At 43.2% G+C, this 21990-nt stretch overlaps 1 protein-coding gene and 1 long non-coding RNA gene across 3 annotated transcripts in view; one reads left to right on the forward strand and one right to left on the reverse strand.

The window, feature by feature from the left end:
• The window catches only part of PPP4R4 (protein phosphatase 4 regulatory subunit 4), a 103294-nt gene extending 91087 nt beyond the window's left edge, over window positions 1–12207 (reverse strand). Inside the window, exons 1-2 of one of the 2 annotated variants that reach the window (XM_040257192.1) lie at window positions 11932–12088; window positions 10368–10441 (exon numbers count right to left, since the gene is read on the reverse strand). In XM_040257192.1, coding sequence (XP_040113126.1) covers window positions 10368–10441; window positions 11932–12051 — 194 coding nt within the window. In that variant the 5' untranslated portion in view covers window positions 12052–12088. Of the gene's footprint in view, window positions 1–10367; window positions 10442–11931 lie in introns of both variants that reach the window. The other variant, XM_040257193.1, reaches the window with a different exon arrangement.
• Window positions 12208–12428: 221 nt separating this feature from the next.
• On the forward strand, window positions 12429–15999 carry LOC120875678. Its single transcript, XR_005724013.1, has 2 exons — window positions 12429–12525; window positions 15795–15999. It is a non-coding gene; the product is annotated as an uncharacterized LOC120875678 (long non-coding RNA).
• Window positions 16000–21990: the final 5991 nt, after the last annotated feature.

Genomic DNA, 21990 nt, shown 5'->3' on the forward strand with positions numbered 1-21990 from the left:
ATTATTGGGAGAGATTTCTTTTTTCAAGTTAGTGTCTGTCTTGAAAGTAAGGCTTAGAAAGCAGAAGTGTGGATTTAATATCTTCTTGTATCTTATATCAGAGAAGGCAATGGCACCCCACTCCAGTACTCTTGCCTGGGAAATCCCATGGGCGGAGGAGCCTGGTAGGCTGCAGTCCACGGGGTCGCGAAGAGTCTGACACGAGTGAGTGACTTCACTTTCACTTTTCACTTTCATGCATTGGAGAAGGAAATGGCAACCCACTCTAGTGTTCTTGCCTGGAGAATCCCAGGGACGGGGGAGCCTGGTGGGCTGCCATCTATGGGGTCGCACAGAGTCAGACATGACTGAAGTGACTTAGCAGTAAGCTAAATTAATTTTTTTTAAAAAAAAGCTAAGATTAGGGCGTCTGGTCCTATCCCTTCACGGCAAATAGGGGAAAACTGGAAGCAATGAGAGATTTTCTTTTCTTAGGCTCCCAAATCACTGCAGATGGTGAGGGCAGCCATGAAATTAAAAATTCTATCCATACTCTGATGATATATCTTGTATTTTAATTTGAATACCCAGTTTGCTGTTGTGCTATCTCTTTGAATGAAATACAAATCTTTTGAGAGTGCCATGGGAAAAAAAAAGATGCTTGTTCCCTGGAAGAAAAGCTATGACAAACCTAAACAGCATATTAAAAAGCAGAGACATCACTTTGCTGACAAAGTTCCATATGGTCAAAGCTATGGTTTTTCCAGAAGTAATGTACAGATGTGAGAGGTGAACCATAAAGAAGGCTGAGCGTTGAAGAATTGATGCTGTCAAACTGTGGTGCCAGAGAAGATTCTTGAGAGTCCCTAGGACAGCCAAGAGATCAAACCAGTCAGTCCTAAAAGAAATCAACCCTGAATATCATTGGAAGGACTGATGTTGAAGCTGAAACTCCAATAATTTGGCCGACTGATGCGAAAAGCCAACTCATTGGAAAAGACTGAAGGCAAAAGGAAAAGGGAGAGGCAGAGGATGAGATGGTTAGAAGCATCATCAACTCAATGGACATGAATTTGAGCAAACTCAGGGAGATAGTGGTGGACAGGGGAGCTTGGCGTGCTGCAGTTGTCCATGAGGTTGCAAACAGTTGGACACAACTTAGAACTGAACAACAACAACAACAACCTAAATTCATAAAATTTATTCTAAAGTAATTGCTAGTTGCATTATAAATCTTCTCCATTATTAGCATCTCTGATTTGGAGGGGGAGTTACACTGTAAGACATCTGCATACAAGGATATAATAGATTTTGCTATTATTTCTGACATCATTACTACATACCAATATTATAAAGTCAAAAAGGTGGTGACTGAAGAACTAAGAATGAACACTTTCTCCCTGCCTCTCACACCTGGTGGCCAACAATGGCCAGCAAAAGATATTGCAAAAAGCAAAATATCTATGTTGAAAGAGGTATAAATTTAAAGATCACTGAAACACTCACGCGTGCGTGCTCAGTTGCTTCAGTCGTGTCCAACTCTTTGTGATCCTATAGACTGTAGCCCACCAGGCTTCTCCATCCAAGGGATTTTCCAGGCAAGAATACTGGAGTGGGTTGCCATGCCCTCCCCCAGGGGATCTTCTTGGCCCAGGGATGGAACCTGGGCCTCCTGCATTGTACTCCTCATTACCATTGAGCCACTGGGGAAGCCCTTAATTCCCTTCATGTGACCCTAATTCTAAGAGTTATGATTTTTACCACTTAGTTGAGTCAATACTTTAAATAATAATGTGACTACTAAGAAACCACTATACAACAAGATTGGGAGCAAAGCAATAAAACCCCAAATTTTTACTGGGAACTAATTAGATAAGTTTGGGGACAAAATTCAGTCTCCTTGTGCCTCACTTAGCTACGTCTCAAGTGTCAGTATGAACTAACTGTTCGTGAAAATAAATATATACACACATATATATACATTTACAACATACACACATATATATGTCATAATATAGGTACACTGCAGTTACAGAACTTAACCCGCATTTTATTTGAATCTTCATACAAGCATTTGTTTTAGCATTACTTTATAGTATGTTTTCTCATAGAAACCTGTAGGTATTTTTTAATTTATATTTATTTATTTGGCTGTGCTGGGTCTTACAGCACGTGGGATCTTCAGTTTTCATTGCGGCATCTGAACTCTTTAGTCGAGGCATGTGGGACTTAGCTCCCTGACCAGGGATTGAACCCAGGCCCCCTGCATTGGGAGCACAGAGGCTCAGCTACTGGACCACCAGGGAAGTCCCACATGTAGGTATTTAAATAGGGTATCGAAAAACAGCTATATTAACAAGATGAAAACTGCTCAAATCTCTCACAATTGCATCCTGTTATTAAGCTCTAGGTCTTCCCAATGACATTATACGGGTCACCTTTACATTGATGAAAATAGTTTACTCTTTATTTTTAAGCTTTTCTTACAGATCCCATGAGAGCATTCCACTTTCCACTGATGTCACAGAAAGCCTTCAGAAGCTTCAGTAAATAGGAAAGCAAAAAGTAACAGATGCCCCCCATCGTTGTTCTCATAGCAAAAGATAAGCAAAAGGAGATGGAAAATAATCTCCAAACCCCTTAGATTCAGAGATCTAGTACTTTTCCAAAACAGGGAGTTCAGGGTTTGCCAAGGACTTAAGTAATGAGGCCTCAGCGATGATGCAAGACATACAGCTGGAATCCATTATGTACGCCTCTAAATATATGTAACAGCGATCCTGCTTATCCTAGGATGAGAAAATGAAGATGCCTCCAATTTCTATGCACAAAGGCAAGAAATCTGTGCATCACTTTCATACTGGATAACTTGGATGATTTTTTAAAAATAGGACCCTTGGAATCATTAAAAAGCACAGCGACTAGAGATGGCACCCTTGAAAGAAGACCTTCTAATAACCAAGAGTCTCCTAGCCAAGCCATCTAGCACAATTAAAAACTAAGTGTAAAAATTCATGGAAATTCTCTTACACAGAAAGAAAAAGTTGTATGACATAAGTAAATCAGATACAGAATAACAGATAATTATATGGGCTATTACATAGGTAGTTCGTTATTGATATACTAGAAATTGCTGTACTAGAAAGTTTGTCAGTTTTGTTTCCTAAAAAACATAGGGTGAGACCACTCATGCACTGCTGGAAGCAGTATAAACTATGCAAGCACTTGGAAAGATGGTTTAGCAGTATCTTCTAAGTGGCATATATGCATATGCTGTGACCAGGAGTTCTACGTCTATGAACATAACTAAAAGAAATGCATGTGTATCTTCACCAAAAGACTTGTACAAGAATGTCTGTAGCAGCATTATTCATAATAGCCAAAATCTGAAAACAAATGTCCACCAAGAGTATATATGGTATGTTCATATAATAGAATATCACACAGCCATGAGGATGGACAATCTATTTCTCCATGCAACAATATGAACAAATCTCTTTTCTAAAAGGTTGAGCAAAAGTAGCTAAACAAAAAACTGTATATTCCATGGTTCTTACTATATTGAGCCCAAACTCAGGCAAACTAATCTATGCTGTTAGACGTTAGGATAGTCAACACCCTTTGCAGGGAATGGGGGAAAATGGGAAGGGTACAAGACAGGCTAACACAACTAGACAATCGGTCACATCCTGTTTCTTAGTCTGGATGCCGGCTATATGGGTGTTTTTGAACTTCTGAAAGCAAACAAGCTGTGTATTTCATGATGTGAGCTCATTTCTGCAAATGCTCCAAAAGTTTGTTTTAAAAAACAAACTATATGTTTATGACAGTACCTCTTTAACTGAGATTCTTAATCCATTATTTTCTGTTTTTTAGAACAGAACAGTTAAAGGAGAATAGACCAGACCATAGACCAAACTCAATACAGAGACAAGAGAGGAATATTATGAGTATCCAAGGATAAAGCAAGGCCATCACAGCGCATGCTCTGAAAAGGGATAGTATATCTCTCAACAAGGTGTTAGAAGACTCTCAGCTAAGCAACACTCTCCACTTCCCTGGCAAAGACAAGCTGAGAGCTTAGAGCTAATAGACTGCTCTCTGAAATACCCACACGCTTCTGTTCTAGCCAGGTGAGCTGTAACCAAGAGTCAGCTGTGTTTGTTCTCAGACCAGTTTATCCCAATTTACTTGATACCACAATTACATAATTTAATTAAATATTACATAAACATATGAATGCGAAGAGTCGTTTCTATGACAACTAAATTGAAAGTTTTAGAAAAACTCAAAGTTGCCAAAGAAAACTGTTATTGAATTAGGAAGAACAAGACAACTTGCAAAAGATGAGCAAAAAAGATCATAAAAATCTAAAACAGGCTTTCAGACTGCTTCAAAAGCATCTTTAAATTCTCAACTTTAAAGAGACCTGACCTTGACACTCTAAATGTATTATGGAAGTATTTATGCAAGAAAAAGGATTATGAACTGTGTTAAGCAGACCCTGACTCAAAAGGCAATGGATCTACAACAAAACTCTGGCAAACAAAGGTATGAAATACTGAAAGTATGTATCAATTTTATGATTCCCCACATTAACCAACTCCAGGAATTACCAACTATTCATCTCAATTGTGAGGTATTAAAAGTTGTGATGTGTCTCTCACGTACAACAGTGGAGAAAACTGGGTAAGCAATCCTGGCTATTCAAGACCCGCCTCCTCCACCCTCATCTCTCTCTCTCTCTCTCTCTCTCTCTCACACACACACACACACACACACACATACATTTTCTCTCTCTCACACACACACATACACTTTCTCTCTCACACACATCCCATAAGCACCCCACCTCACCAAAACAGTGCTAACACACACACACACACACACACACTTTCTCTCTCTCACACACACACCCCATAAGCACCCATCTCATCAAAACAGTACTAAATGGCAGAAGTCATCAAAAATGAAGAAAAATCAAGACAACAGTAAAAGCAAAAGAAGTGTGAAGGTATAGAAGATCTTGGAAATAAGAGCATACAAAGGAGGTTTTCACACATTTCCCATTTGCCTAGCAAATGGGATAAGAACTTTTTAAAGACAAAACAACGAAAAGCAAGCCAGTAGCAAAGCTAATTACTGGAGTTCTTTCTTCCTCATGACCTCATTGCTGCCTTGTGCTAGTCTTGAGTGCAAGAGTTCCCAGGATGTGATTAGCAACAGCCACAGTTTACAGGTTTTTATTTTCAGATTTGGCAGAATTCTCAGTCTGTGCTTTCACTAAGGGGAGCACTTACTATTTTCTTAATTAAAAGGCGGGCAGTGGGGGGAAAAGGGGAGAGCACAGAAGGGAAAAAGTTCCTAATTAAAGATGTACTTTATTTGACTATCCCTAAAAGGCAAAGTGCAAAATGTTTTAAAATTCACAGTGCAAAGTGACAGATGGTTTTAAAGAGACTGTAAAAGAAACCAATATAAAAGTTAGTTTAGATACATTAACAAAGCACGTTTAATGCATAATACAAATAGCAAATATTGCTTAAACAGGCTGATCTTATCAGTTTAAAACAATTATAATATGTAAAGATTCTGGTAAATACTATTAGCAAAGGGGACTTCCTTGGTGGCTCAGTGGTAAAGAGGCAAACCTGCCAATGCAGAGGACATGGGTTCGATCTCCGGTCCAAGAAGATCCCACGTGCTCTGAAGCAACGAAGCCTGTGCGCCACTACTGAGCCCACACTGTAAAGCCTGTAAGCCAGAGCTACCAAGCCTACGTGCTATAACTACTGAAGCCTGTGAGCCTAGAGCCCGTGCTCTGCAACAAGAGGGGCCACTGCAATGAGAAGCCCCTGCACCACAACAAGCAGTGGGTCCCATTTGACGCAACTAGAGACAGCCCATGAGCAGCAACAAAGACCCAATGCAACCAAAAATTAATTAATTAATTACTAAAAATACAATGAATCTAAAAATACTATTAGCACTATTAGCAAAGGAAGCTAATAGATTATCTATCACAAACCTGTTGATAGACTTTACTTGCCTGTTACTTTATCTGATTATTGGAAGGCAAAATTAATACTGCTATCCTCTTTTAAAAGTCTGAAATGTACCTTGAGTAGGTAAGTAGTAAGGAATTAGGGACATGGTACAGGAAACAGAAGGAAATTCATATTAACTGGGTTCCCGTTTGGTGTCTGGGGCTCTACACAGAATACAACAACACTGTGAAACAAGAACTACTATTTTCCACTTAACAGATGAAAAAAACTAGGACTTAACAACCATAAGTCACTTGCCCATGGTCGCACAGGCAGTAAATGGTAAAATAGTATACACCCTAAATCTGATTCTATGGCCCACAAAACAAAAAAATCAAAAGTTGCTGAATTCACCAGGCATTTTTTGGTCATCTTAAAATAAGTAAATAAATACACCTTATTCCATTAAGAGGTATATATTTATATCACAGAAAAGAATAAGAAAGAACCAAAACAGCAACAACAATAAAACACAGCTTGCCCTTCAAGAGCTTAGTCTATTGAAGAATATGTATGCACACTTTTACGTTAAGGAATACCAAGGTATGCAGCCACTAACTGATATAGGAGCTCAGAGAAGCCTGAGATCCATGTGGTTTCAGCAGACAGGAAAGGTCTTATGGAAGATTCAAGACTACAGCTGGATCCTGGCAATGGAAGATGCTGGAGAGGTGTCAATATAATGAAAGGTATTCCAGGGAAGGGGAAGAACAGTGAAGGATGGACGTGATGTATCTGAGTAACAGTGAACAGAGCAAGAGGACTGCTTCAAGAAGGAAAGACTGAGTGGAAACAACTCACGTGTCCATCAGCTGATGAATGAACAAACAAAACATGATATACCCCTATGGTGGAATACTGCCCAGCAATAAAAAGAAAAAAAGCACTGACACACGCTACAACAAGGAATAACCTTGGGAAAAAAGGCAGAAAAGGCCACATACTGTATAATTTCATTTACATAAAATGCCCAGAAAAGACAAATCCATAGAGAAAGTAGACTTCTGGTTCCCAAAGGCTGGGAAGACTGGACAAAAGTACCAACACAACAGGGAAGTGACTGTTAATAGGTAGAGGGTTTATCTTGGATATGATGAAAATGTTCTAAAATTGTGGTAACGAACACACAACTGTGTGAAAACACAAAACCATTCAACTAAAAATGGCATATGAACTACATCTCAATCAAGCTTTTAAAAAGAAAAGCTGAAGGCCTAATGGGACATCCCATTGCACAGCTAAGATGGAGTCACTTATGCCAAATTAAGGATCTGCCTGCCATATCTATCTGGCAGGCAATTAGATATGTGAGTAAAGGTTTACCTAATGAAATCAGAGTATACAAACTTAGGACCCTTCTCTAAAAAATCCATTCACCTGCTTTAAGTACACTTCTAAAATATATGCCAAACTCACAAAGAAGGGAGAGAACTAGAAGATGTTGTAATATGATTTTGACTAAGCCACAAGCTGTGACTATTAGGAAAGCTGTTTTGCTTCACAGCTAAACGCCACAGACGGGTACAGCAGCACCCCATTTATGCAAAACCACAAAATCATCTGTGTCAAATCTTCAAATAGTGTAATGTTCTAAACTTAATTATGAAAACAGCATTCATAATTGATCTGTCATATTTTAGGGTAAGATAATGAACAGTGTAATTTGGTTTGCTATCAGAACCCCCACTAATATAAAGCATCTCCTACTGATATTTACACATTTGACTCTGAATTCTAAGGTAGCTTAATCTCAAAAATAGATGTAATATACAAAAATAAGACAGCTTAAAAAAAAAATCTGACATTCAAAAGCAAGGAGGAAAGTTCTGGGTAGAGAATATCTAAAACAGAGGAAAAGGTAATGTACTCAAAAATAAACCTGAAAATCATAGGAAATAAAAAGAACTCAGTATTAGATTTTACAGCATTGGGGAGTACAAATAGGAAAAAAAGGAATACATTACATTTAAAATAGAAGGCTCAATACGTGAGACAAGAGGCTTTAACAGCTTTAACAGAGGCAAAGTTTGGAACACGTCCATAAGACAATCCCACACCCTTTCCCTGAATCCCACGGAAGAAAGAACCTTTCAGGCAGGCCTCATGTTCTCTCTTCAGAAGCTGTCCTAAAGGTGAAACCCCACTTTCCCCCAGGAGGGGGTGAGATGGCAGGAATACAAAAAAAAGAACTTGGCTGGAGGACCCATGCACAACCAAACTAGTGTTTGCCTTTGGAGTCACCTTGCAAACCTCCTTCAAGGTAGATGAGCCACAAGAAACTAAAGGAGGTATCAGATTTCTTTCCAAACTCTCTTGCCTAAGGAGAGGCCCCATCTGTCTCTGTAAGGGCTTTGTAAGTTCTAGAACTGGGTGAAACTCATGTCCTGTGTCCAAGAACCACTGACAATTTAGACGACCTGGTTCGCTAACAACAAACGCAAAACAGAAAATAAGCTATCCTCAAAAAGAAGCCTTGTCACAGATACCTACAATGAGGTATCCGTTGTCACAAGTAAGTAGAGCAACACTCTCTGTTTCCTAATTGTAAGCCAGCGTTTATCTGGAGAGGATTCAGTAGGAGTAAGTAGGCAGTGACTTCACATCATCAACTGCTGTATGCTAAAAGAAGCTTACCCAATTTTCACCAGTTGTCTGCCTACTCCAAACAAGAGAATTATGGGAAAAGGCAGATGCTTACAACTTCTGCTCACCATATTGGATATGTTCATCATTAAGGAATAAAGTACTTCAAATATTACACAATTATCAAAACAGGTTAAACGGAGCATTCTCTATGAAAATCAAAAACACATACTGCTAATTCATACATAAATAAAAACCATTTTATTTTAAAACAAATAGGTAGATAACACCAGAAACTAATGCAACACTGTAAATCAACTATACTCCAATAAGTGGCTTCCCAGGTGGTGCTAGTGGTAAAGAACCTGCCTGCCAATGCAGGAGATGTTGGTTTGATCCCTGGGTCAGGAAGATCCTCTGGAGGAGGGCACAGCATAGTATTCTGGGGTGAAGAATCAAAGAATCAGACAGAGGAGCCTGGCGGGCTACAGGGTCCCAAAGAGTTGGACACAACTGAAGCAAAACAGCAGCAGCAGCATACTCCAATACAAAAATGTTTTTAAATAATAAAATAAATAGAAATGATGAGAGCAGGCTACTATAAATCACCAAAAGAGGAAAGGAAACAACATCGACATAAAGTCTAAGATCTGGTAACGTTTTAAAGTAACAGAATTATTGAAGAGAATGGTCTAAATTATAAGCATGCTAAAATTCTGACTTAAATAAGAACAGAAGCCAAGATGTCAGAATAAGAAAATGGAAGTCAAGGAGAGGGTTGCTTTTTTTTTTAAATGGAGGATAAAAAGAAAAAAACAGTCATTCAAAGAATGTCATGGGACTAGAAACATGATCTATAAAACAAGAAAAGAACAAGAAACTTTCCAGCACCTGAAACTGGCAAAGCAGACCTGAGCTAAGGAACAAGGATAACAAATATTCCAAGGAGGTCAATAGTACCAGTTTTCAAAATCTGATTCCAAAAACCAAAAGCGAAAACTAAGTTGCCAAAAGGGTAAAAAGAAATGTGCAAGAAAAATGTTAAAACAATGTACACAAAATACTTTAGGAAAATTCCTATTTCTGAAGTATTTTTATATATTCATTAAATGCTCACATTAGCTTTTAAACTTAAATCCACAGCACAATTTTTAAAATAGCTGAAAGAAATCTTGTAAATATTTGTCATAATCATTTGGCGTAAACAATTCTGTAGAGCTTATGAGATGAACCTTAAGTGAGAGTAGACTCAATTAAATTTTAAAATCTCTTAGGCAAAATTATAAAGCACACATAGCAAAAGCAATATAAACAGGTTATCCTGAGGAAAAAAAACAACTACCATATTTGCGGATTTTTTTTCTGTAAATACCATATAAAGTTCAAACTCTACAATTAACTTAAAATTAATCATTGGATATTCTTTAACTTCATCTAAATTTACCGGCTCTTATGTGAACACAACCAAAGCTGCAAGATATTTTTTTTTAAGAGATTTAACTCAAATCATGAGTTGTTCTGTTCCTCCTCCAAGCAATATTCTATAAGCGAGGTACTTTACTTGATTTCAGTTCTGAAATTCATAAGCCCACATCTAAGTCTAATTTATGACATAATTAAGTGCTGTGCATGCAAAGTACTCTGTTCAAGTGGTTAAGTAAATCTTAACATAACCGTAACATGACATTTCAGAAATCATTTGTGGATGCTGCCACAGGAAAAGAGAAGGAATTATCACAAAAAGACTTTACGAAATACCTGAGCAGATAAACAGCCCTTTCAATATCACTGAGGTCTTCATCAACTGTCAATCTTTCTATTTCTTCTGGTGTCTGTCAAGTGTAAAATACAAATTATGCACACAAGCATCAGCTCAAGTCTTGCCTCCAGGGACCCTACATGAGTACAGACTAATGAAAAACTTTCGCAATTAAGCATTATCCTTGAAAACTAATTAAGGGGTCTGCCACCCTCAAATCACATATCTCTAATGGTCGGGTTTAGGTGGTGGAGTTTGGGGGGCTCTGGGGCTTTTTTTTCCCTTTTGTTTACTCTTCTAGCTTCTAGACTGAAGCCTGAGAAACACAATGTGACTTCAGAACCTTGCTGAAATCAATTGTATGTGCATATGTAAAATATGTACGTAGTTTTCATCTCTAATATCTAAGAGTGTTTTGCCAGCATTTCCATCCCAGGAAATGCTTAAAAGGGGTGGGGGGGGGGGTGGGATGAAAACTGCAGCCAGCGGAGGGAGAATGAGAAAGACGAAATCTGGATTGGGGGAGGGAAGGGAATAAACTCTGGGGCTGGAAGGAAATCAAAGATATTGCGGCAGGTGGGAGTGAAAAGAGCTAAAGGAGCAATTGCGGGGGTCGGTGGTCGGTCAACTAGGTTTGGCAGCAGTAAGGGTTGGAGCCTCGGGAAGCAAGATGACTTTGCGGGGTGGGGGAGCTAGTGGCAGGTCGGGGCGGGGGAGTGCCTAGTGAAGGCTAAGAGGATTGGGGAGCAGGGTCCCTGCTAAGAGTCTTGGAGGGGCTGGAAGGAAGGGACACGTGGTGACTCAGGATCGGGACAAAGGGTCGAGAGGGCTTTGAAGACGGAGAGCAGGACGACTCCAGGATGGGTGTTGGTGGGTTGGGAGGTGAAGTGGGGGCCTTGGGCTTGCTCGGATGAGGACGGAGTGGGGCGGGGGGGCGGAGTGGGATCTGAGGTACCTCTGGAAAAGGCAGCGGGGAGAGTCGGGGCCGTGTTAACTGAAGACTGGGACTAGGTCCACAACCCCGGGCAGCAGCAGCACCAGGGAGCCGAAGCGGGGGGAGGGGGAGCCCCAAGGAGAGGACGCGGGAGGCAGCGGGCTGCGGCTGCGAGGGGCAGCTCCCGCAGGGCCCAGGAGGAGGGGGCCGCGGCGGAGGAGCCCCGGGCCGTGAGAGAGGGACGGCGCGGGAGAGGACGCCCGGCTGGCCCGAATCGAAGGGGCTCGGCGGGCCGTTCCTGAGGTGGCCGGGTTGGGGAAAGGGCCCGGGGCGGGCAGGGCCGGGACGGGCAACTGGAAAAGCCAGAGCGTGAGGGGTCGCGGGCTGGCCCCGGGCGCCCGTACCTCAGGGCTGGGGGTCCAGGCTGGGAGAAGCCGAGCCGCGTCGAAGAAGGGGGCCCGAGAGGGGTCGGGTTAGGGTAACACGGCCCTCGGGGACTGAGGGGGGCGGGGGCGGGCAGCAGGACTCTGAGAGGGTCCCGGGCCGCCTCGTGAAGCGAACGGGCGGGGGTCGGGGCAGGGGCCAGCCGCCGGGCGCCCTGCGGGCAGTTCCTCCTCCCCGGGGCGCACCTTGAGGCTCCGGCGGACCGGCCTCTCGATGATGGTGAGCTCCTGCAGGTCCTCCATGTAGCCGAACAGGCTGTTCTGACTGAAATCCATCGCGGTGGCGGCGGGCGACGGCGGGTGCATGGACCGCCGGGCCCCCTCGCCGCCCGGGCCGGAGCGGTCCCGGGATGTCGGACGCTCACAGCCCCGCGGCCGCCCACCAGCAACACTTTCTCCCGCTCTCCGCCGCCAGAGCCAGGCGGGAGGCTAGCGGGCGGGCTAGCGGGCGGCGGGAGAAGGAGCGCGGCCGCCGAGGGGGCGGGGCGGCCAAGGCGAGGGGGCGGGGCGAAGCGCGCGGGCGGGCTGTGGGGGCGGGGCCGTGCCGGGGTAGGTGCCCGCCTCGGCCCCACCCCCTCCCGGGCACCCGCTGCCGGCGGGCCGGACGCAACTGCCGCGCCGCGTCCCCTCGCCGCCCTCCTCGCCCCTTCGCCCCGCCCCCGTCAGAGTGCGCCCCAGCAGTCGTGCATGCGCAGAGCCTCCTACCTACTGCAGCCGGTGGAGGTGCTGTGGGGACCCCGGGCAGAGATGAACCAATAAGTGAGGGAAACAAAGGGGAAGGTGGGTTGGGATCTTGGTTAACTTGCCGGAATTGTGGTGCGGTTATTCGTGGGACCGCCCACCCCAGCGCACGAGCTGGGTAACTCCGCTTTGTCCTTGGGGGAGGGGTGTGTACCAAAAATAAGCAAATAGAACTTGGGGTGTGCTAGGTTGTTGGGACGGGTGATCTGGGAGTACAGTCCGGGAGGGGTTAACGTAGGGAGGGCAGCCGTCAGAAAAAGGACTCCTGAAGACACTTAAAACTGAATTTTAAAACAGGATTTTTCCAAGAGAAATAAGAGTAAGCGGATTCCGGGTTGAAGCCTGAGCGTCTATATGGTTGTAGAAAGTGCGGAGTAGAGCTTGGAGTGCAGGGAAACGGGTGCTTGACAAGGTAGAGAGGTAGGTCTTTAATGGAGAAGAGCCCAGGCAGCGACGTTGAGCTGCTTGCATTTTTATTCTGTTACGAGTGGGAAGCGATGGAAGAAGTTGGGGCAATTTTGGGGGACCTCAGAGACAAGAGTTTTGTTGATCATACTCTTCAGCGCCCGAGAGTCAGCAGGACTTCTTTTTTATTATTATTATTATTTTCCACTCATTCCCTCTCCACGGTCCTGTTTCTCTACCCGCCTCCTGTATGCATTCTCTCTCGTCTGATGTGTCCCAGTGCATGTATGTATCCTCGAAAGACAGTGCTTTTGGTTTAAGTATCTATTTCTAATATACATGAATGCTGTTGTGTTAAGAACTCATTCTGTACGTTTTTCCCTCAACATAATGTCTAAGAGAGCTATTGGTGGGGCTTATCATATCAGGAGTTCCTTAACTGTCCTTTAAAAGTATTTGAATTGGGGATCTAGCACATTTTACTTATAAGTTCTTTAAATAATAAACTGGTTGCCAGCAGTACCTTGTTATCACAGAAATGCTGGAATGGGTATTACATGTGTCTCTTATGGACCCTGAGGGAAGAAATGGAGTTGCTTGCTCATAGAACCTACACTGCTTGGTTTCAGTCTGCCCTGGTACTCTCTAGGATGGCTTTGCACTCCACCAATGAAGATAGGAAGGTTCCTGTCTCTCCACTTTGTACATTAACTTTTGGTATTATGTCCCAATTTATATTAATCTGGCATTGGTAAGGGTTTCCCTGGTGGCTCAGATGGTAAAGCATCTGCCTGCAATGCAGGAGACCCAGGCTCCATCCTTGGGTTGGAAAGATCCCCTGGAGAAGGAAATGGCAACCCATTCCAGTATTTCTGCCTGGAGAATTCTCTGGACAGAGGCTACAGTCCACGGGGTTGCAAAGAGTCCTACAGGAGCAGTACTGCATTTTAATTTTCGTGATTTGTTGTTTAGTCGCCAGTGGTATTGGATTCTTGAGACACCATGGACTATAGCCCATCAGGCTCCTCTGGCCATGGGATTTCCCAGGCAAGATTACTGGAGTGGGTTGCCATTTCCTTCTCCAAGGCATCTTAAGGACCTGGGGATCAAACCCACATCTCCTACTTGGCAGGCGGATTCTTTACCACTGAGCCACTAGGGAAGCCCAGTTTTGACGATTAGGGATAACTATTTTTGCATATATTTAAGAGTTACAGAGATGTTTTTCCTTCCGTGAACTACCTGCTTACATCTTTTGCCTATTTTTCTGCTAGATTTCCTATTATTTTTCTGAATGAATTTTTAAAGTTTCTTCAGTTCAGTTGCTCAGTCGTATCCGACTCTTTGCAACCCCATGGCAGCACACCAGGCTTCCCTGTCCATCACCAACTCCCGGAGCTTGCTGAAACTCATGTCCATCGAGTTGGTGATGCCATCCAACCATCTCATCCGCTGTCATCCCCTTCTCCTCCTGCCTTAAATCTTTCCCAACATCAGGGTCTTTTCCAAGGGGTCAGTTCTTCGCTTCAGGTGGCCAAAGTATTGTGCTTCAGGTTTAGCATCAGTCCTTCCAATGAATATTCAGGACTGATTTCCTTTAGGACTGACAAATTTGATCTGCTTGAAGTCCAAGGAACTCACAAGAGTCTTCTCCAACACCACAGTTCAAAGGCATCAATTCTTTGGTGCTCAGCTTTCTTTCTTTATAGTCCAACTCTCACATCCATACATGAGTACTGGAAAAACCATAGCTTTGACTAGACAGACCTTTGTTGGCAAAGTAATGTCTCTCCTTTTTAATATGCCGTCTAGGTTGGTCATAGCCTTTCTTCCAAGGAGCAAGTGTCTTAATTTCATGGCTGCAGTCACCATCTGCAGTGATTTTGGAGCCCAAGAAAATAAAGTCTGTCACTGCTTCCATTGTTTCCCCATCTATTTGCCATGAAATGATGGGACCAGATGCCATGATCTTAGTTTTCTGAATGTTGAGTTTTAAGCCAGCTTTTTTACTCTCTTCTTTCACTTTCATCAAGAGGCTCTTCATTTCCTCTTTGTTTTCTGCCGTAAGGGTGGTGTCATCTGCCTATCTGAGGTTATTGATACTTCTCCCAGGTATCTTGATTCCAGCTTGTGCTTCATCCACCTGGGCATTTTGCGTGATGTACTGTGCATATAAGTTAAATAAGCAGGGTGACAATATACAGCCTTGACGTACTCCTTTCCCAGTTTGGAACCAGTCCTTTGTTCCATCTCCAGTTCTAACTGTTGCTTCCTGAACTGCATACAGATTTCTCAGGAGGCAGGTAAATTTCTTATATATTCTGAATATTAACCCCTTGTCAGCCTTGGACATTACCAGTATCTCCCAGTCTTTCTTGCATCCTTTTAACTTGGTATTTGCTCTCTTACAGTGTAGGGGAAGTCCCTATTTTGATGTACTCAGATGCATGCCATTTCAGCTTTGTGAAAACCTTTTTGGGATCTTGTTTGAGGATCTTCTCCTACTCATGGTTGCAAAATATTCTCCTACATTTTCCCCTCTTTTGCTTCACATTTGTACATAACACATGTCTTAATTCATCAAGAGTTCACCTCCTATGTACTGCAAATAGGAATTCAGTATTACTTTCTGCACATGCTAAGCCAGTTTTCCCAGCAGTATCCACCAAACAGTCTATCTTTTCCCTACCAAGACGTGATGACATCTGTGATGTAAGCCAAGTCCCCTTAGACATCTGTCTCTGTCTCTAGGCTCTCTTTGCTCTTCTATTGACGTAGCTCAGCTCTTATACCAGTGCTGCACTGATTTTATTGCTGTGATTTTGTTATTAATATATGTCCTAATATCCAATAGAATGAATCCTCCCACTCTTTGCCCCTTTTCTTTTTCTTTTTTTTTTTAGATATTGCCTTGAAGATCAAAGCAAAAAACGGTCAGGAGTTACCCCAAAGCTGCAAGTCAGGTTTCCTGGTCCCTACTCCACTAAGGAGAATTCAAGGGAAAATGAAAAGGGGTGGATCTTGATGGAATCAGGATGGAGAAAAAGCAAAGACACAATGAAGGTGGTTTTCCTTAGCTAATATCTTGTAGCCTCCGTCTTCTATGAATTTTCTGAAATTCTCCTTTTCCTCTTGATTTGTAGCTGCTACTAAACAATACTTGTAATCTTTACCCTGTTTCAGTTAAGAAGTGTTATGTTATCTCCTATTTGAATTTTGTAACAGCATCCTCTGGGACTTGCTGCTGCTGCTGCTAAGTCACTTCAGTCGTGTCCGACTCTGTGCTACCCCATAGACAGCAGCCCCCGTCCCTGGGATTCTCCAGGAAAGAACACTGGAGTGGGTTGCCATTTCCTTCTCCAATGCATGAAAGTGAAAAGTGAAAGTGAAGTCGCTCAGTTGTGTCTGACTCTTAGCAACTCCATGGACTGCAGCCTACCAGGCTCCTCTGTCCATGGGATTTTCCAGGCCAGAGTACTGGAGCGGGTTGCCATTGCCTTCTCCTCTGAGACTTGAGGCCGTTCTTAATGAACAATTGAATACTCCGACACAGCTTTCATGGACAGGAGGTTGGTGAAGTGAAAATACTCAGGCTGAAGAGTTGCGCCTGCTGTAGTTACCACCATGTGGTAGAAATAGCCCACCTTGCCAGGAAACCTGAGTCCCAGTCCCGAATCTGTCAGGGCCATGCGGTGGAATGACTCTTGGAGCCCTCTTTTCCTTATCTGAACTGCTTATCTCAGTGTTTCCTCAGAGCAGCCATGTGAGGTACACAAGAGATGCACTACTTTTCCAATTTTATAAAGAAACTGAGATTCAGAGAAGTTCTGTGGCTTAGGCTTGAGCAGCTAAGGGGAGGTAGGTTTACTTATTAGTTCTGTCCCTTGAACGACACCATAATGGTTGGCTGCATGAACTTTGGATCCCAGCTGCCTGAGTTCAAGTCCTGGCTCTGCCACTTCCAGCTGTGGGCAAGGTACTTAATCACTTTGTCCCTCACTTCACTCATCTATAAGACAGAAATAATGAAACAAAGTCACTCAGTCGTATCCAACTCTTTGAGACCCCATGGACTCTACAGTCCATGGAATTCTCCAGGCCAGAATACTGGAGTGGGTAGCCTTTCCCTTCTCCAGGGGATCTTCCCAACCCAGGGATCAAACCCAGGTCTCCTACATTGCAGGTGGATTCTTTACCAGCTGAGCCACTAGGGAAGCCAAAGACAGAAATAATAGTACTGGCCCTTAACACAAAGTCATGTGAGAATTAAATGAGGTAATATGCGTATAGTCCTTAGAGAAATTCCTGGCACACAGCAAGCATTCGGTGTCTGCTATTATTATTGTTTTTACCACCAGATTAGTGTTCCTCTGTTCCCAGGTTCAGAAAAGATTAAATACATTGTGCTGAATCAATTATTGTGGGAGGCAGAATGAAGGTGTCCCAAAGATGTCCATATCCTAATCCTCTAATGTGTGACTGTGTTACCTTACACAACAAAAGGGACTTTAAATATGTGACCGTTGTTGTTGTTTAGTTGCTAAATCATGCACAACTCTTTGCGACCCCATGGACTGTAGCCAGCCAGGCTCCTCTGTGGGATTTCCCAGGCAAGAATACTGGAGTGGGTTGCCATTTCCTTCTCCAGGGTATCTTCCGGACCCAGGGATTGAAGCCATATCTCCTGCTTGGCAGGCAGATTCTTTTTTTTTTTACCACTGAGCCACCTGGAAAACCCAAAAGATGTCACTAGTTTAAAGATTTTGAGGTGGGAGGATTTTCTTGGATGATCCAGGTAGGCCCAACGTCATCATAAAGAATCCTTACAAGTGAAAGAGAGAGGCAGGAGGGTCAGTGTCAGAGTGATGGGAGGCAAGAGAAACTTGACTGGCCATTGCTTTGAAAGTCGAAGAGAGCACAAGTGGATAGCTGGGAAAAAACAAAAACAAGCTTCTAGATTCTCCAGGTGGAAATGCCATGTAGCCCCCACAGACACCTTGAATTTAACCCAGTAAAACCCAGTTCCAACCTCCGGAACTGTGAAATAATCAATTTGTGTTTTTCAAGCTACTAGATTGGTGGTAATTTGTTACAGCAGCAGTAGGAAACTAATGTAATTATCATATGATAATGAGAAAACTATTTAAATTAGATTTCTAATTGAGACCATAGGCAAAATCATTTTCAGGTGAGTAAAAAACCAAAGACAAATCTTTCAAACGTTTGGAAGAAAATATAGAAGAATAGTTTTATGACATCATGGAGAGTTTTCTTATACAAAAAAAAAGATTATAAATATAATATATAAAAGATTGATAAATGTAACTACCTTGAAGTTTAGAACTCATTTCGTGATAATGCACAAGAAAACCTGCAAACCAGGAAAGGATATTTACAATAAAATAGCCATGGAAAAAATGCTGTCTAGAATTAAGAACTCCAAAAACTCAGTAAGAAGACAGCTAAGTGGAAACACCAGGAAAATATATGAGTAACTGTTTTGCAAAAGAAAACTCACTAATAAACCTATGGGAAAAAGCCCAGCCTCATTAATAGTCAGGCGAAGGTAAATGTAGACACCCACAGAACAGGCACAGATTTTACAAGTCTGATGGCATCAGGTGTCTGAAGGATGTAGAAATGAGGGGACTCTTGCACACTGTTGGTGGAAATGAAAATTGTTGTAAGCACTTTGGAAGCCACGGCATTGACGTGTAAAATGGAATTTACCTCTTCAAGGTATTTACTGTGTACCCTAGAGGAATTCTTTGCACACTTGCACAGAGACATGTACAACAAAGTTCACAGCAGTACAAATTGCAATTGCAAAAACCTGGTAACAATTCAAATACCCATTAACAGGAGGATAAATTAATTGTATTACACTCTATCAGTGGAGAACTGTGATGATAAAAATGAACCCTAACTATGTAATTCTACAAAAATAAATCTCACAAAGGTGTTGAACAACAAATGCAAATTGCCACAGACTACATACAGTGTTATACTATTTATATAACATTCAAAAGCAATACTATATGTAATAACTGCATGCATGGTAAGTCGCTTCAGTCATGTCTGACTCTTTGTGATCTGACGAACTATAGCCATCCATGCTCTTCTATCCACAGGATTCTCCAGGCAAGAATACTGGAGTGGGTTGCCATGCCCTCCTCTAGGGGATCTTCCTGACTCTGGGGTCGAACTCACGTCTCATTTCTCCTGCATTGGCAAGTGGGTTCTTTACCATTAGCACCATGGGAAGCCCCATGTGGTTAAAATGTTGATAAGGAAAAGGAGATGATGGATAAAAAATGGAGCCTTTTGTTAATCTCTGGGACTGAGATGTGATCAGGGAGGGGCACATAGATGTTAGTGACCAGGGAGGGGCACATAGATGTTAGTGACCTGTTTGTTTTCTGTTTCAATTTTTCAGCCACGCCAAAATCAGCATGTGGGATCTTAGTTCCCAGACCAGGGATGGGACTCACCGTGCAGTGGAAGTGCAGTCTTAGCCACTAAACCCCCAGGGAAGTCCTAAGTGATGTGTTATTTTTTAAACTGGGTAGTGATATGTGAGTGTTTTATTGTTAGGCTTGAAATATACATATGTATTCCATATCATGTTTTATGCATGAAGTATTTTAGAATTTTGTAGATCTGGGAGGTGATGTGGTTTCCAGTCCTAGCATAGCCACTTGCATTCATCCAACCATTCATTCAAAAAATATTTCAAGATTATACTTTATATCTTATATTAAGCATTAATCATAGCTATATTATAGGCACTGTTCTAGGTCTAGGGATTCATAGCAAGCTAGGTACAGGTCCTACCATTAAGGCGTACATACCCTAGGGATAGCAATAGAAATTGATCCAATAATTGATATAATTAAATAGATAACTACAAACTATAATAATTGCTATGGAAAAAATACAGGGAGCAGACTGATGGAGGAGGATCACCTCAACTATTTTTGCAAAAGTCAGAAATAAACTTCTATTGTGTTAAGCCACTGAGAATTCATGTTTTCTGTTACTGCAGCATAGCCCATCTGTCCTAATGAATAAAAGATTCTAGGGGCACCAGAGTGACAATAGAGAGACCAGCTAGGAGATGATAGGAGCTTGGACTAGAGTCATGATGATAGAGATGGAGCAATGTGAACAGATTCAAGAGAGGTTTTGGAGGTAGCTGGGGATGGATTGGAGGTGGAGGGGTGGGGGTGCGGGAGACAGAGGCATTAAGGACGATTTCCAAGTTCTGGGCTTGTGCAGCTAGCTGCATGGAGCTATCACCCACCCTGTGCTCATTCTGTGATTTCTTCAATGTGTGAGTAGATGGCAACTGCTGACAACGGTCGCAGAGGTCCACCTATAGCCCCAAGAGGACTTTCCCCAAGTCAGCACCTGCCCCATGGAACAGGTCCCTTCTCGCCAGCTTGGGTCTGGGTGAACTAGGTCAGGTTCCTACTAGGCTATACCTGTTAGAATCTGTCCAGTACCTGGCACAACAATTAACAGATAGCAAGGCTTCTGTTAATGTTTGTTGAGAAAGTAGTAAGAGAAAGATGGAAGAGGCAGGGAGAATAGGGCAGGGTACACTAAATTGACATTGCTGTTTAGTCACTAAGTTGTATCCAACTCTTTGCCACTCCATGAACTGCAGCACTCCAGGCTTAGCAGAAGATCTGCCACCCTGGGCCAAGTCACCTGGATTAAGGGAGCCTTTGCTGCTGCTTTTTCTTTTCTGCCATGACGTGTGGCTTGTAGGATTTTATTAACAGTTCCCCGACCTGGGATTGAACCCAGGTCACAGCAGTGAAACCTCCAAGTCCTAAGCACTGGCTCTCCAGAGAATCCCTGCTCTTCTTTTGAAGTTGCTCCCAGCACAGTCAGAAGATACTATGCTCTAAACCAGGGCTTCTCAACCTTGTTACTATGGGATTCTTGGTAATTCTTTATTTGGAAAGTGAAGTGACTGTTCGCTCAGTCGTGTCCAACTCTTTAGGATCCCACGGACCGTAACCCACCAGGCTTCTCTGTCCATGGAATTCTCCAGGCAAGAATACCGAAGTGGATTGCCATTCCCTTCTCCAGGGGATCTTCCTGACCCAGGGATCGAACCTGGGTCTCCCGCATTGCAGGCAAATTCTTTACCATCTGAGCCACAGGGAAGCCCTCTATTTGGGAGCTGGAGGAAAATGCTATCGTGTGCATTAGCAGCCTCCCTGGCCTCTACCCACTAGATGCCAATGTCTGATCCTAACCCTGTCCTCACACCTTCTCAGTTATGACCCTGGAAATATCTTCAGACACTTGGCAGATTTGGACACAAAACCCTCTTCTTCCCAACTGAGAACCACCGCCTAAACTCTGCAGCAGCTCCCCACCTCCTGCAGAGAACATCCTCCCACATCCCGTCACGTCTCTGATCTCCCATCCTCCCATTTTCTCCCTCACCCACTCTGCTTTTTTGCATGCGCTGGTGTCCATGCTGTCCCGTGGGCACTCAAGGTGTGAGGTGCGTCAGAGCCCTGAAGCCTGGGATGCTCTTCCATCGGAGTTTCAGAAGATTCCCCCTCATTGCATCCTTCAGGGTTTTCCTCAAATGTCCCTTTCTCAAGGAAGCCAGCTCAGAACACCTTTTATGAAAATGTTTTGGTTTGTTAGGGCCAAAATACCGCAGATTGTGTGACTTAAGCAACAGAAGTGTACTGTCTCTCCACCTAGAGGCTGGAAGTCCAAGATCAAGGTGTCGGCAGGGTTGGTTTCTCCTGAGGCTTACAGGCGGCTGTGTCTTCACAGGGTCTTTTCTCTGTATGTAGGCATCCCTGGTGTCTCTTTATGTGTCCACATTTTCTCTTCTTATAAGGACACCATGCATGTTGGGTCTGGAGTAGGAAATGGCCACCCACTCCAGTATTCTTGCCGGGATAATCCCATGGACAGAGGAGCCTGGCCGGCTACAGTCCCTAGGGTTGCAAAGAGTCGGACACAGCTTAGTGACTGAACATAGAACCCACTCCAATGGCCTCATTTTAACTCCATCACCTCTTTAATAGCCCTGTCTCCAAATGCAGTCACGTTCTGAGGTGC

Source organism: Oryx dammah, unplaced genomic scaffold (genome assembly GCF_014754425.2).
Source record: "Oryx dammah isolate SB20612 unplaced genomic scaffold, SCBI_Odam_1.1 HiC_scaffold_16, whole genome shotgun sequence".
Taxonomy (NCBI): Eukaryota; Metazoa; Chordata; class Mammalia; order Artiodactyla; family Bovidae; genus Oryx; species Oryx dammah.